Here is a 13,938-nt window from a genome sequence, read left to right as displayed (position 1 = left end):
GAATTTAATATAGTTGACTGAACCCTTTCAGTTATCCTACATTTATTTGAAACGCTAAGTGAAAGATGACTAAAATGAGTTTAAATGTTCAATATTTGCTTTTAAGAGAAGTCCCCTAATGGTCTACGCTATTTCCAGATATTATTATATAGTGATTTTCAACTATCAGCAACAGAGCTAATGAATAAGTTCTCGATTAAGAGAATGATTTATTAAGTATCTTAAACAACACCAGACACCGCCAGGCACTTCATATAACTTACTTCATTAAATTCTTCCAACAACTCTATCAAGTAGGCATTGCTACCCTCATTCTGTAGAACAGGGAGCAGAGGCTCAAAGAGTTCAGTAACAATCAAAATTATACAATTAACAAGTAATAGTTCTGGGACTAGACTATCTGACTCCAAAGTTTTTGTGGTCTTCTTACTTTTGCCACCCTGTTGCTTGGAAAGATCTAAAAGAAAGAGTTTCTAATTAGTTACAAAAATGTGTCACCAGGTTTAGATATTAGATGCTGCTACCCAGCACATGTACTGAACGTCCTTACTGCAAAGTCTCAAGACGTCCCGGATTAACACAAACACTTCAATGCGGGAAAACTTTGGCTTATCTGACATACAGCTTTCCTAATCACTGGGCCGCCAGAAGGGCTCTGAATCTGAACATATTCCCGAAAGAAAAAGGGCTGTCATTGAGGAGGGAGACCACATGTACCCAGTAATAACACCGCCTGCCAAGCAGAACCAAAGTACCAAAGATTATTTACACCCGATGCACTGTAATTGGTCCTTTTACTCTGCAGAAGGAAAGAAGTGTTCAGATTGGCCGGAACGTCTATTCAAAGTAAGCCTCCACGCACAGAGACCAGAACGTCTATTCAAAGTAAGCCTCCACGCACAGAGACCAGAAAAGCAACAGAAAAGAAATACAGGAGAGCAAAAACGGCTTCTGCGGTGAGACTAGGGACTGCTCACCAAAAGGGTGGACAGAGATGAGAAGCAGGGATGGGGCGTTCAGGCGGCAACAGAAGCTGGGACAGCAGGAGCTCAACCACTGACTCCGAGTGGTAAAGTTAGCAACAACATGGAACAGGACACAGCTCTGTTCTCAGAGGCTAACGTACAGTGATACCGCGCTCATTCACCTTCTGGTCCCACAGCGTTCCTCTACGTCGAAGGGTATAACCACGTAGCTTTTAAAACACACAGAGAATGTTCGTCGTACTACCTCATTTCAACCTCACTCTGTGGTCACCATTATTTCCACTTCCTGATCCGTTATAAGACAGCCTGAGAGCGCGGAGGAGCTCAATACAGTGGTACGAGCAAGACTGCAATTCCAGTCTTTTCTCTCGGCCAGTGTTCCTCCACGACACGGCTTCTACCGCACTGCGCAGTATTTTAAAAAGAAAGGAATAATCACTACCTATTTTAGAACAAGTTCTTTAAAAAGATGTCTATTAGTAGGAAGTTAAAACTTCAGATAGATAGGGCAGTTGCCTACCCAGAAAGCCCCCAAAAGTGCCCAAAGGCTAAGGCCTAAGGTACCAGGTTAAAAAAATGACATGAGTCCAAGCATTTCTAATCCTACGTACATACCCCAGTGCCTGAATATCACTAAGAAATCATTATCTTCCCTACTCTCAGCTGTCTCAACACCTATTTCTTGCTGCCTGCCTAAAGTCTGTAAAGTCTTCATGCAATGTGAGCCAAGTTTCCTTACAAGGGATTATTCCACAGAAGGACAAACCAATAAAGGCACTGATTACAGAGACTCAATGTAGGCATCAGTATTTGTCAAGTCCAAAGCCTAAGGCAACTGCATATCAGTTTATTTGTCAAAATCAGAATCCAACATCTGTCTCCCCAGTACTGTTAACAAAGAAGATGATATTGTAATACAAGATGGTGACAGATATTTCAATAGAGGTCATCTCCTAGAATTTCAACAGGCTCTCTACCTTTTCAAAATCTACACAATACCTCAAATCCATCTGATCAATTTAAAGATGTCATGACTGAACAAATGTGAAAACGAAACATAAAGATTAAATAAGATGGCCAAGCTCACACACAGAGAACAGGCACCTTATCCTCAATCTTACTCCATCCAGCAATTTAGGCAGTCTTTCCAAATGTCTGTGAAACACACCAAGCTGATGTAATACATTTAAATGAAATAGAGCCTTAGGACTCAAGGTGTGGTCCAGGAACCAGCATCGGCTGGAGCACCTGCGAAAGACAGAAATGTACTCTGAGGCCCACTCCAGGCAGAACCTGCACTTTTTTAAATCTATTTTTCCTTTCTTAAAGTTTTTATTTTAATTCCAGTTAGTTAATATATAGTTCAATATTAGTTTCAGGTGTCCAATACAGTGATTCAACAGTTCCATACAACCCTCGGAACTCATCATAACAAGTGCCCTCCTTAATCCCCATCACCTATTTCACCCCTACCCCTCCTCCACCCCACCCCCTCTGGTCACCATCCATTTGTTCTCTATAAGTTAAGAGTCTGTTTCTTGGGGCGCCTGGGTGGCGCAGTCGTTGGGCGTCTGCCTTCGGCTCAGGGCGTGATCCCGGCATTCTGGGATCGAGCCCCACATCAGGCTCCTCCGCTGGGAGCCTGCTTCTTCCTCTCCCACTCCCCCTGCTTGTGTTCCCTCTCTCACTGGCTGTCTCTCTGTCAAATAAATAAATAAAATCTTAAAAAAAAAAAAAAGAGTCTGTTTCTTGACTTGTCTCAGAACCTACATTTTCACACCCCAGGTGATGTGCTGGTAGATGGAAGTTTGGGAAGCACTGATCTAGAAATATATACGTATATCTGGATGGAAAGGGATCCAACAAGAGGCCCAGCTCACAAATGTTGCTTTAGGAGAATCAAAGCGATCCATCTGACTCCAAGAAACTAGAGATTTAAACTGCATTTTAAAAGAGTTTCTAAAAGGCAATCATCCATATCAAAGAATGAAGACAGGGAGGAAGTTACGAGAGTAGCAGGTCTAAAACCCCCTCGCCTGTCATGGGCATCCTCAATACTGTCAGGCATGAATTCAAAATTATCTACTCAATACTCTCTCCTAGAAATGGTTTACACTTTTTATGTTGATGACATACAAGAGGTTTAAAACAGTGAAATTTCATTTTCTGTTCAACATGGAACAAATGCCAAACTGTTTTTAAAAGAAAAAATACAAAGACTCTTAAATATAGGGGAGGAGGAACCAAACCTAGAGATCATTTCTAATGGGATATTTTAAATAAAAGACTAGATATTTGTGGCAAAGTATAGTTGGTAATTTCAGGCTACACACTGGTGTCTTTCATACCTTCTCTCTGAATCTCAAATTCACATTTTCTTTGCTAAATCAGTACATTACCCTGTAGCAGTAGGTTAAAGTATAAAACCTACTTTCTTTGATATAAATTCGGTGACACAATTCAGCACCATTTTTTTCAATAGACTAAGCTTCCTATTTTAAATGAGGTTTACCAATAAATTCAGGTATACCAGTTTTTCACATCAGCTATAAATAATTGCCTCCCTCTAAAGGGCCTATTTCTGCAAATAAAAATGTCTTTTTGCCTGATTAAACTTCTTCATCATCTGAGAACTTTTCTTCTGCAAATTTGTAGTTGGAAAATTTGTCATGAGAAGCTTGCTTTGTCAAAACGAGCTCTTTTCAAAGGCTTTGAGAGAACAGTCCTATAGTTAATTATTTGGAGGAGGAGGGGAACGTCCTATTGTGAAAGAAGTACACTTGACAAAATATTTGGACCCAAGCATTCCACCTTCAGACTTAAGACATCTTTTACAATCCAAGGCAGCAGGCTCAGTATTTAAAATACCTTTAAAAACCCGAAGAGAGGAAGGCTGAAGTAGCCAAAAGACAGTTTTTAAAACAATGAGAAAGGTCCCCAGATGAACGTTTCAGCTACCAGTCCTACCTCAACAGCCACTTCTCCCAAATGGCTCTGTAATGACAAGTGTCTTCTCCAAGCTAAGAAAAGTGGTCAAGCCTACCAATGCAATCTTTACATCCACCACCTAAGTCACCTCCCGTTGAAAACACAGTTTGCAGGGATATCACTTCAACAAGCACTGACATTATAAGGAATTAAACTACTGACTTTCATTATTAATCCAAGAGATGCCACTAACAGAGAAGAGCAGGGTAGACCTGCCTTCATTGTGTAACAAATTGGAAATTAACAAAAACAGGATGCTTACTTTTCCCATACTGTTTTCACTTATCTGCCTCTCTCATAGACTAGTTTTATAATCTAGGGTCTATAATAGAAATTCAACAGTAATATGCTTTATAACAATGCCCTAAACATAGGCATCTAACCCAACTAAGAGATGAAAGCAAAAACAAACAGCAAGGCTATGGTCTGCACCCTTTCAGTCTGTTAATAGAATACTTACAAGCAATTCAAAAAAGAAAACAGAATTTCATAAGACACAGCTGTAAAAAATTTTACTAAAATTACTCATCTTTCATTTTTTAAAAAAATCTTATTTTATAAAAAGCAAACTTGTGAACTGCATTTAAAATTAATAACCAAAGAATTCCAAGAATGCAGGCTTCTATGGGTTACCATTCTTCCCACTGGATTTTTAAACAATGCTGAAACACGGCTGTTTGAAATACTTCAGTACCATCATTTAACACTGTTCAAAATGTCAAGAGCCGTATTGCGCCCCAGTGGCCACTCTTCTGCAAATAACAAGTCCTCTGAAGTTAAAATACTCCTAAATGATGCCAAGTGAGAATTTCTAGGAGAGTACCATCGAAACTTTCTACTTCTAAAGAAATCAATAATCTGGAATCACAGTTAGGGAAAAAATTCTTTATCAAAACTTGTGATTTTTTTCAGTTTCAAACGTCAGTAAATCTCTTCACCCCATGGCATTATTTTTTTACACATTGTTTCCTAATGAAATCACAATCATAAACCCGTAGTGAACTTGTTGGGGTTTTTTTTTTTCACATGATGTTTCCATGGAATAATGACACATTTATTATAATAAATGCCACAGAAATGAAGGGTAATCATCAAAGACAAAGGGATCTGACAAAAGCCTTTCACTTGGCCACCACACCTAGCACACAGCTGCTATTTGCAAGGGCACTGATGTATGTCTCACTTGACACATCGTGTAATTTAGTCAACCTCCTTGTCTATGACTCCTTGCTGTGCCATGCTTCATACCCTGCCTCAGTCTGATATCACACAATGCTCCAGCAAAGAAATCAAGAAACCAAAGCTTACATCAAATTATCACAAGTCAAACAGCATCTCCTCTACCAAATACCAAGGTACTCTTAAAACATACTGTAGCACTGGCCTCAGGCAACGTGGCATGCATATTAGTAATTTCATTTAATCCCACAATAAAATGGAATCTAAAGGTGAAGTTAGAATTTTTAGTTCTAATCTCTTTTCCATATTAATTTTTTAGACCTGAGCAAATGAAGATCTCTCTCTCTGTTCATCTCATCTTTAAAACAATCACTTCTAATTGTTCAAATTAATAACTGCACCTTAAGAAATGCCCTTAAAGAAAATAAATTACTCTAAAAATAGGAGAGCAACTTTTCATGTGGCATCTTGAAAACATATCATTTCAGTGTTCCCGCCTTCTTCAAAATTTTCCTGAGTGGATAGGCTTACTCAATTCTTCCCTATTTAGCTGTAACAGAAAAAAAAAAAGTCATAGTTGAACCCCAACCTGTAATCCCAAAAAGTTTCTGAAAGGCTGAAATGAACATTTATACCTTTGATTCTAGGAAACCTTGAGTACCAGAGAAACTGACAAATATGATTGAAAAGTTAAACTGTCAGAGGAGGAAAAGAGATCAATAGAAATTTGATAGTGCTGCATCTTGATGGAATTATCTGCCTAGAAAATACAGCCAAAAAAAATCTCTGAGGTAAAAGCCTTCAATCCCTATGACCAGTCGAGGCAAATCTAGTTAACTCAAAGTGCTCAACCACTGCTCTCCTCTAAGGAAAACAACTCGTCTGAACAAACAGGAAGGACACAAATGGGGAGCTTCCATGTGTATGAACACAGTGCCAGTGAGCACCAGACCAATAACAAGGCCAGTTCAAACCACCTACCATGGACCCTCAGCACTGCTGTTCTGGGAAAGAAGCCAACAGAGTCCCAATATAAGTTTTAAAATATGAATATCAATCAAAATAAACATGACTAAATGCAAGTGAAATTCTGCTAAAGGACAATCTATCAGCATTTTGACAAGTCTATCATCAGACTCCCAGATTCAAATACTTTACAACACCAGCTACAGTACAGGTCGGACAACGATAGAAAGGTAGGGATGCTCTGTTGACAAGGGTGAACAGCTGCCATTTGTATTAATCACCATACATACAAGACGCTTACATTTAGAAGTATTCGTAATTAGTGAATCATTGAATGGAGTCATTTATTCCTCAAAAGAACATACAAATCAAATCTTCAAAGTAGCCATCTAGTATCATGCACACTTACACCTGCAATTATTCAAGATATTATGCCTTTTTCATCCCACGAAAAATAGAAAGCACGCAGTTCCTGGTGATATGCCTCTCCCCTTTTTTTTCAACCAGGCTCTAAATGAGGACAGCTATTCATAGAGGAGGGGTCCTTACATTCAACAACCCATTTGTCCTTTCCATCAAGGCTGCCATGCAGGTGGCTTCAGTGAAGCCATTAAAGTAGGTACCCAAAGCTGATGTAATATTTAGCTTACAATAGAAAACCAAAAAATTTAAAAGGTAAATGTTACTGTGTTAAAAGCATATTAAGTGGGAACAATAGTGTAAGAGGTTTATCATTTTTCAGAATGACAAGGGTAAACTTTGTCCTGTCCTAATATTATGAAGGTGCCTGTTCCGGAGGAAATGTACCCTTTGCCTATGCTAAACAGCTGTAACATCACGGGCATTTTAAATAAGTACTTTTAGCTCACAAAGCAGCAACAGAGGGATTCAGAAGACAAACTGTCCTCCTAACACACGTTGGAATAATCCAAAAGGTTCTAGCTATTTCAGAATTAAGGCATCAGGGAATTCAGTGTTCCCACAGGGGCACATTTGCACTAAAAAACTAAATGCAGATGACAAGACACTGTAAACTAATAATATAACCCCCCAAAATCATACATATATAATATTATTATAATATATGCATTATACACACATACACACACACACACACACACACACACGAAGACAACAAAGCAATAGATGGCTGGCAAGCCATCATTTTCCCCATGGCATTTACACATGTCCATTCAGTGCTTGTATTTGGGTCATTTGCTAGGACAAAACCCCATGTGACAGGCTCACTGAAAGTAAGGCAAAGTAGTCCATACTGGCTTCACCTAATTTTAATTTACTATCAAGAGATATACTTGTTCAAGCAGCAAAGTGAACCTGTTCTGCATAGATTTGACTAAACTTAGCTAGAAAGTAAAATATCATATTAAAATATTTCATAGACTATAAACTGTAACCACTTGCATATTTTTCAATGTATCATAAACTTGGAAGGAAATCAGTAAAATAGCACCCTTGTACACACTAACTTCTTGCAATAAAGACCTGAGGAGACAACCTTTGATACAAAGCAAAGTTCTTCTTTATATACCTTGATCTTAGAGTAATTCTTCCTAAACATGATTTTACTAAATACCAAGCATGACATCAATGGTTGAACATACTAGAATTTTAAGATAACAATCCCAGATTGGTCCACTGCAAGTCTGTTAGATTTTTTTGGAGGTAAGTTAACAGAGTGACTGATCATTTCATAAAGGGTTCTTATCATAACAGGCCAAAACCCAAATGGATAGTAACTTTAAAAGGCCAGGTAGAAGGAACAGTTGAATAAAATTTAGGAAAAAATGGTTTAAAAAAAAAAGGTATCATGCCTTAAATCCTTCATTCCTTCATTTTAAATGCTGTTAATCAAAATCTTTACAACTTTAAATCAACTCATATCTCTATAAAAATAGATTTGTATTTATATCCAAATGAGTAACTAAATTAGGAATGTGATAGTAAGAATTTGGGGTAGTTTTGGTTCAAATATAGAAATTTCGGCTGTCGGGGCGCCTGGGTGGCACTGCGGTTAAGCATTTGCCTTCGGCTCAGGGCGTGATCCCGGCGTTATGGGATCGAGCCCCACATCAGGCTCCTGTGCTGTGAGCCTGCTTCTTCCTCTCCCACTCTCCCTGCTTGTGTTCCCTCTCTCACTGGCTGTCTCTATCTCTGTCAAGTAAATAAATAAAATCTTTAAAAAAAAAAAAAAAAAAGAAATTTCGGCTGTGGAGTTCTTCCTCCAAATTTCACACAATCGTTGCACAATGAGATAGTTAAGTAACCCAAAGGTCATGCTAATGATCAAGGTTGGGTTGAACAAATGCAAAATGGGCAATAAGGAAAACAATTTTCAAAGCGGCCACAAACCCACTTCCCACTTCCAAAAACTCAAATTATCTTTTTTTAAGTAATGCATGATCTTATTCACCCAAGAATAAAAATATGTATTAGGTGTATCATCTTCTTATTTACTTGTTATGTATCGTAAAGGGCTTGCCATCAATTAGGTGATATGTACAAAATGAAATCAGACTACAAAACAATGGATACGGCGTCCTGCTGCTCTGAAGTAAATGGACTCCTCCTCTAGTGTCATCTCTATGCAAAACTTCGAGTAGTATTTTTAAAGCAGATATAGTGCAAATGATGCAACGTGATCCTCAATAAATATATAAGAGAGCAGAGAACTTGGGATCAGCAAGTTTTTTTTTCCACTGACCTAAACACCAAATTTCTCCAGAAAATGAGAGGGTGCTTCAAGAAGTCACATTCATCATGACTTAAAATTTGGCGAAGACCGTATATTTATCATTCCCATTGTACTCTAACCACAATTTAAGATTCAGTACAATCATGCCTAGACTGAAGGCAAGGGGATGAAGGGAGGCATGAAGCTGAAACTATATATGTTTTTTCATCAGAGATGATAAATTCTACTCTTCTGTTTGTTTCGTCACATCCTAGCCATATTCTTAAGTTTAGCATAAAAACACTTGCAAAATATTAAGTTTTACCATAGGGAAATCGATTTTGCTATGAAAAAGTTTCAGATTACCACTTAATCTCAACCAAGCTACATCAAACAGTGAAAGAAATTATAGATATAGTTTACAAAGTAAACTTGATCACTATATTTAAAAGAAATGATAACGTTGAGAAGTACCACAGCATTAATGTTTAAGCTGAAGCAATATAAAGCCCTCCTACAGCAGATGCCAGATTCTTCAGCTAAAACGCAGAGTCTTGATTTAGTTAAGCAAGTCAAGCGTAAGAGCCATCTCCCTCCTTGTGAGCTGCTCCCAGCACTGGCCTCTCTCCTTCTAGAATTCTATCTCACAAAGTTCCTGGGCTGGGGGGGGGGGGGCGGGACTGGAATCCACAGATACAGTTTACACAACGTTTTAAACTTGAGTCTTTGTCGTCTGAAATGGGGCAGTGGAAGTAAACACGTTATCATCATCCTCCAGTTTCCACTTGACTCCCCAGCTCTCTTCCCGCTCCACATACCAGTAAGTTAGAGGAGGTAGATAAAAAGTATATCCGAAAAGCCACAATTTACAGAGCACCTTGGCACTGAATCACCTGTGCATGCTATGCAGACATCCAGTAAGTTCCACGTTCCTACTAATAGGTATTTCAGAATTTCTAGGACACATAAAAGCCAAGCTTGATGCTGCTAAGACTTCAGACTCTTAAGAGCCTAGGACTACACGTGCAGTTCTGCTACTAAGAAAGTGAGACTAACACACACTTCCAATTTGTAGCAAAGTGCAATTTCTATTTACAGGCTCTCAATATCATCACGGTAATACAATGTTCAGATATCATATATTGAGCAAGCTATCAATTAGATATGGACAACTCGTCCGTCACCTCAGTTCATCTACACAGCTAAATAAGAAGTCAGGAATTTCGACACTGCAACCCAAACTGTAACATCCCCACCGTCAAAGCACAACTAATTATCGTCTCACACTGTTCTCCCCAAGTTACAACGTCCTAACACGACTGACTGATGATTAAAGAACACATAATAAGCATTAAATCTACAGAAAAATGTACATGCAAATTTAGTTTAGTTCATGCCTTCATCTTTTACAGCATACTTTCTTCTGATATGTACTTTTAGAACTGACCAGCAATAAAGGATAGCATACACTGGGAATGCTTGCTTTATCCCAGTGTTCTACCATACTTACTGTACTACAGGAAGTTACTTTTTTTTCCAAGCTCTTTATTCTCAGTTTAAAAGATTACTTTTCAAACTGTCCCCAACAGAACCAAGAACTGCCCAGATTCCTTGAGTTCCTTTTAGTGAAAAGTCACCCATCTTTGGAAGAGCTTTTTCTTCCCATCCCCTAGAAATAGCAGGTGCACAGTAACACAAAAGTGGAAGGAACAGAGCAGCTCACCTCACTCTTACACAAAGACCATTTATTTCTCAGAGCATGTATCATAACTGCTAAATCTATACACTGCTTAAAAGTTGAGGAAAAGTTTATGTCTAACAGTGGCTTCCTTATCAACCAGTTTCTGACAGACACTACATAAGATACATGAAGAACAGTTTGCTTTATTTCATTGCACCTATTATCAGGGGATTTCATAACAGACATGTGGGTGTAAACCAAAAGTCACGGATTTCAAGCATATATCCACGAACATGCTTTTAGCCGGAAAGTGGGCACACCAGAGAATACAGAAAATGGCTAATTATCACCCAGAGAAGATTCTGCCTTCACCTCCCCTCACTATCAACCACTTTGCTTAAGTTCACTCTCTGCCTTGCCTGACCCTGGGGATCCATTCACTTTCCATAGCCCAGAGAGGCTGCTGAAAAGCTGTCAAAGTAAATCTGTGCTCACTTTTTGGATGGTTTAATTTCAATGGAGCATGAAACACCCCAGGACGGTTAATAAGTTTAGCCAGGCGTGCTGTTCTCCCTAATATATTTTAATTATGCATCTGTTTTAATTGTAATCAGATTAAGTCACCGGAAAGGCACAAATTGGAATTTTCCCTAATGGCTATTGGAGCTTTTCATCAGTTTCTAAACACTAACAACATTTTAAAAATACGTAGAGACACGAGCACAACTGTGACATTTTCCAGAAATCGATGCAGTTTCTTTGACAACACAGTTCAGGTCTCATTAGCCACCCAAACTAGCCCAAATGCAGAAGACAACTTCAGTCTCTAGGGGCGTCTTCTTCCCCAATTAGCACAAAAGAATCGCTAACGTCTAATGCAAAACTCCCAAACAGAAATGAAAGCCCAGGCTTTTATAAAGTGCTACTCCATCGATTGGTGAGCGAGACGGGGGGAACCGGAGAGCCCATCAGCAGCATTATCTTGGCTCAAAGTAAAGTACCGTACACGTCAAAAGGGAAAGTTGAAGCAGAGTACGAGTCTCTCCTTACACTATTTTGGAAACTGTCAAAGGTGTGTTTTTTCCTCGGGAAATAAAAGTGTCCCATCAATAAAAGGAAACGCTACAGGGAAGATCTATTAAGAGGCGGGGAGCAGCTTCCTTCCAGCCCAGACGTAAAATCGCTCAATGTCCACCAACAAACACCTAAGACTTTTTTTTTTCATTTAATACGTTCATTAACAGTTCCCCCAAATTGCTGCGATTTCCGATAAGAAACTTAAGCGTTCGCCAAGAGCCAATAAGCAAGAGAAAGAACCTGCTGCAAACTAAGAACCCAAACTCCTTCAGACCGCCCAGAGCGCTCGCTTCCCCAGTATTTGCTCTGGGTGTTGTTTACGCGTCTCCTAAACCTTCAGGTGCTGGAGCAGTTCCACCAAGACGCACTTCAGCCTTAAAGCGGGAAGCTTCTAAGCCGCCGCGGAGTCCCCATGCAGCCCTCCGACCCCTTACCTGTCATCGTAGCAGAAATCCGCACTCAAGGTGTTGAGATACAAGGCGAGCCCCAGAGCGCTGCTCACCAACTCTGCAATCATCTCTCCACCGCCTTCCCTCCGGCTCGGCTCCCAGCGCGAGGGCAGCAGCGGCAACAAAAAACAGAAGCATCAATCCCCACCTTCCGCCGCCTTCTCCTCCCAGCTTCACTTTTTCCTAGCTCCCCACCCTCTTGTCCCTCCCTTCCTCCCTCGGGTCCTTGCAATCCACCGCTCTCCTCCTCCTCCTCCTCGCGCCCGTCTCCGCAGCCACTGCGTCCTCTCCGGGTGCGGGCTCACACCACTCTCCCCATGCCCGGCGCCCGCGAGCGGCTGGCGGCTGGCGGCTTTCGCGCTCCGCGCCCCCCGGCGGATGCACAGGGCTGGTCCTTCGCGCGGCTCGCCGCCCCCACCCTAACCCATGGCAGTTCGGGGCGCCCTAGGTGAGGAGTGGGACTCGGAGGAGGTGGAAGAATGCGGGATGGGGGCAGAGGGACTGGACCCAGCAGGGTTCTGGGACCAGCTGGAGGAAGAGAGAGAAAGAGGGGCGGGTGGGAGGGACAAGGCGAACCGCCTCCCCTCGCCGCCTCCCGGGCGCACGGCTCCGGTGCTGCTCGGGCTGACTCCGGCCGCCACAGCGGCTGCCGCTCATTCACTCTTTATTAGCTCCCTCCCCGCCCCAGCCCCATTCTCCAGTGAAGTGAGGAGCGGTGGCTGGAGACTCCAGAAGCTCCCGCGTGGGGTTCTCGGCGCGGCCCCCCGCGCCTGCGTGGCCAACCCTCCATCCCGGCTTTGCCCGGCCCCTTTCTCCACCCAGATCCTCCCCTAAGGCTCCTCCCATCCTACCCCCTTGGCTGGGGGCTCCTCCCACCTCCCCTCGGCCCGAGGCTCCTCCTACCCACCTCCAGCCCTCCTCTTGTTTCTTTCACCTTCGATTTCACTCTGGAAAGCCCTCGGGACCCAAAGGCGACTGCTGGAAGACAGCCCAAAGGGGAAGCTGGAGTGGGCCCTGGGAGGGGGAGCTGCAGGAGAATCGACACCAAGGAGTTCACGGTCGCTCGCGCCGCCGCTGCCTGGCTGCGCCTGGCACCGACTGGATATCAGCCCCAGCGCTGTGTGTGCCAAGCGCTGCCAGGCTAAGTCCGGTCAGCTGGAGGGACTTCTGGGGACCGGGAAAGGAAGAACAGGTTTGGCGAGGGCTACAGCCTCGGTTGCCACAAACATTTACGCGACCTCTCACACACGCTCACGGTGCGGGAGCCGGAAAGGGAGCGGGTATTGGAGAGCTTGAGGGCATCGTAGGAGGGAGAGATTTCAGCTCCGAGCCTACCGTTGTCCCTAATGTCAATAGGAAGATGTATGAGGAGGAAAATGTTCCCGCGGTCAGGTTAAAAAGAAAGGACCCCAAAAGAGGAAAGAAACACATACACACACGCCGCAGCTGCGGGGGCCTTTCGAGGTTTCAGGGGGACTCCCAGGCCGACTCTGGCAACAGAGAAGAGACGCCTCTGCAGCCCAGTGCCGCGCTATCCTCAAAACCTAAGAAGGCGGGAAGCTAATGCCCTTTGCTTTCCGCCCGGATGCAGGACTGGATGGAAGGCGTCCAACCTGATAAATTATGGTGTAGAAGAATGGCCTGTGTAGACGAGCTCTGGGTACTAAAGTTGTGAGACCAAAGAGGACCATGGGCTGCCTGCCACACCTCCTTCTGGCTGGGCGCTGGGCTCGGTCGGACCACAATGAGCACTACTGCAGCGCCCCCTGCTGCATGGCAACCACAGTGCTTGGAAAACAGACCCGTAGAGGGCCGGCTGACCCCATCCCCCTCCCCTAGGCCCTTGAAGGGAAGCACCTAACCAGGGAGCTTTCCTGGACTCTGGCAAGAAATCGAAAATCCCCTGGATGTCTGGCAGTG

General features: G+C 42.5%; 1 protein-coding gene across 8 annotated transcripts in view; it reads right to left on the bottom strand.

Annotated features, from left to right (window-relative positions):
• The window catches only part of TMTC2 (transmembrane O-mannosyltransferase targeting cadherins 2), a 674,893-nt gene extending 662,153 nt beyond the window's left edge, over positions 1–12,740 (bottom strand). For all 8 annotated transcript variants that reach the window (XR_004620732.1, XR_004620733.1, XR_004620731.1 and 5 more), the window contains exon 1: positions 12,004–12,740. Coding sequence is in view for 5 of the 8 variants with exons in the window: in XM_019800450.2 (XP_019656009.1) it covers positions 12,004–12,086 (83 nt within the window). In the remaining 3 variants the exon portion in view is untranslated. The remainder of the gene's footprint in view (positions 1–12,003) is intronic.
• Between the last annotated feature and the right edge of the window lie 1,198 nt (positions 12,741–13,938).

The sequence above is a fragment of the Ailuropoda melanoleuca genome, chromosome 15, assembly GCF_002007445.2.
Source record: "Ailuropoda melanoleuca isolate Jingjing chromosome 15, ASM200744v2, whole genome shotgun sequence".
Lineage (NCBI taxonomy): Eukaryota > Metazoa > Chordata > Mammalia > Carnivora > Ursidae > Ailuropoda > Ailuropoda melanoleuca.
The sequence above is the reverse complement of the archived record's forward strand: the minus strand, read 5'-3'. Positions and strand labels throughout refer to the sequence as shown.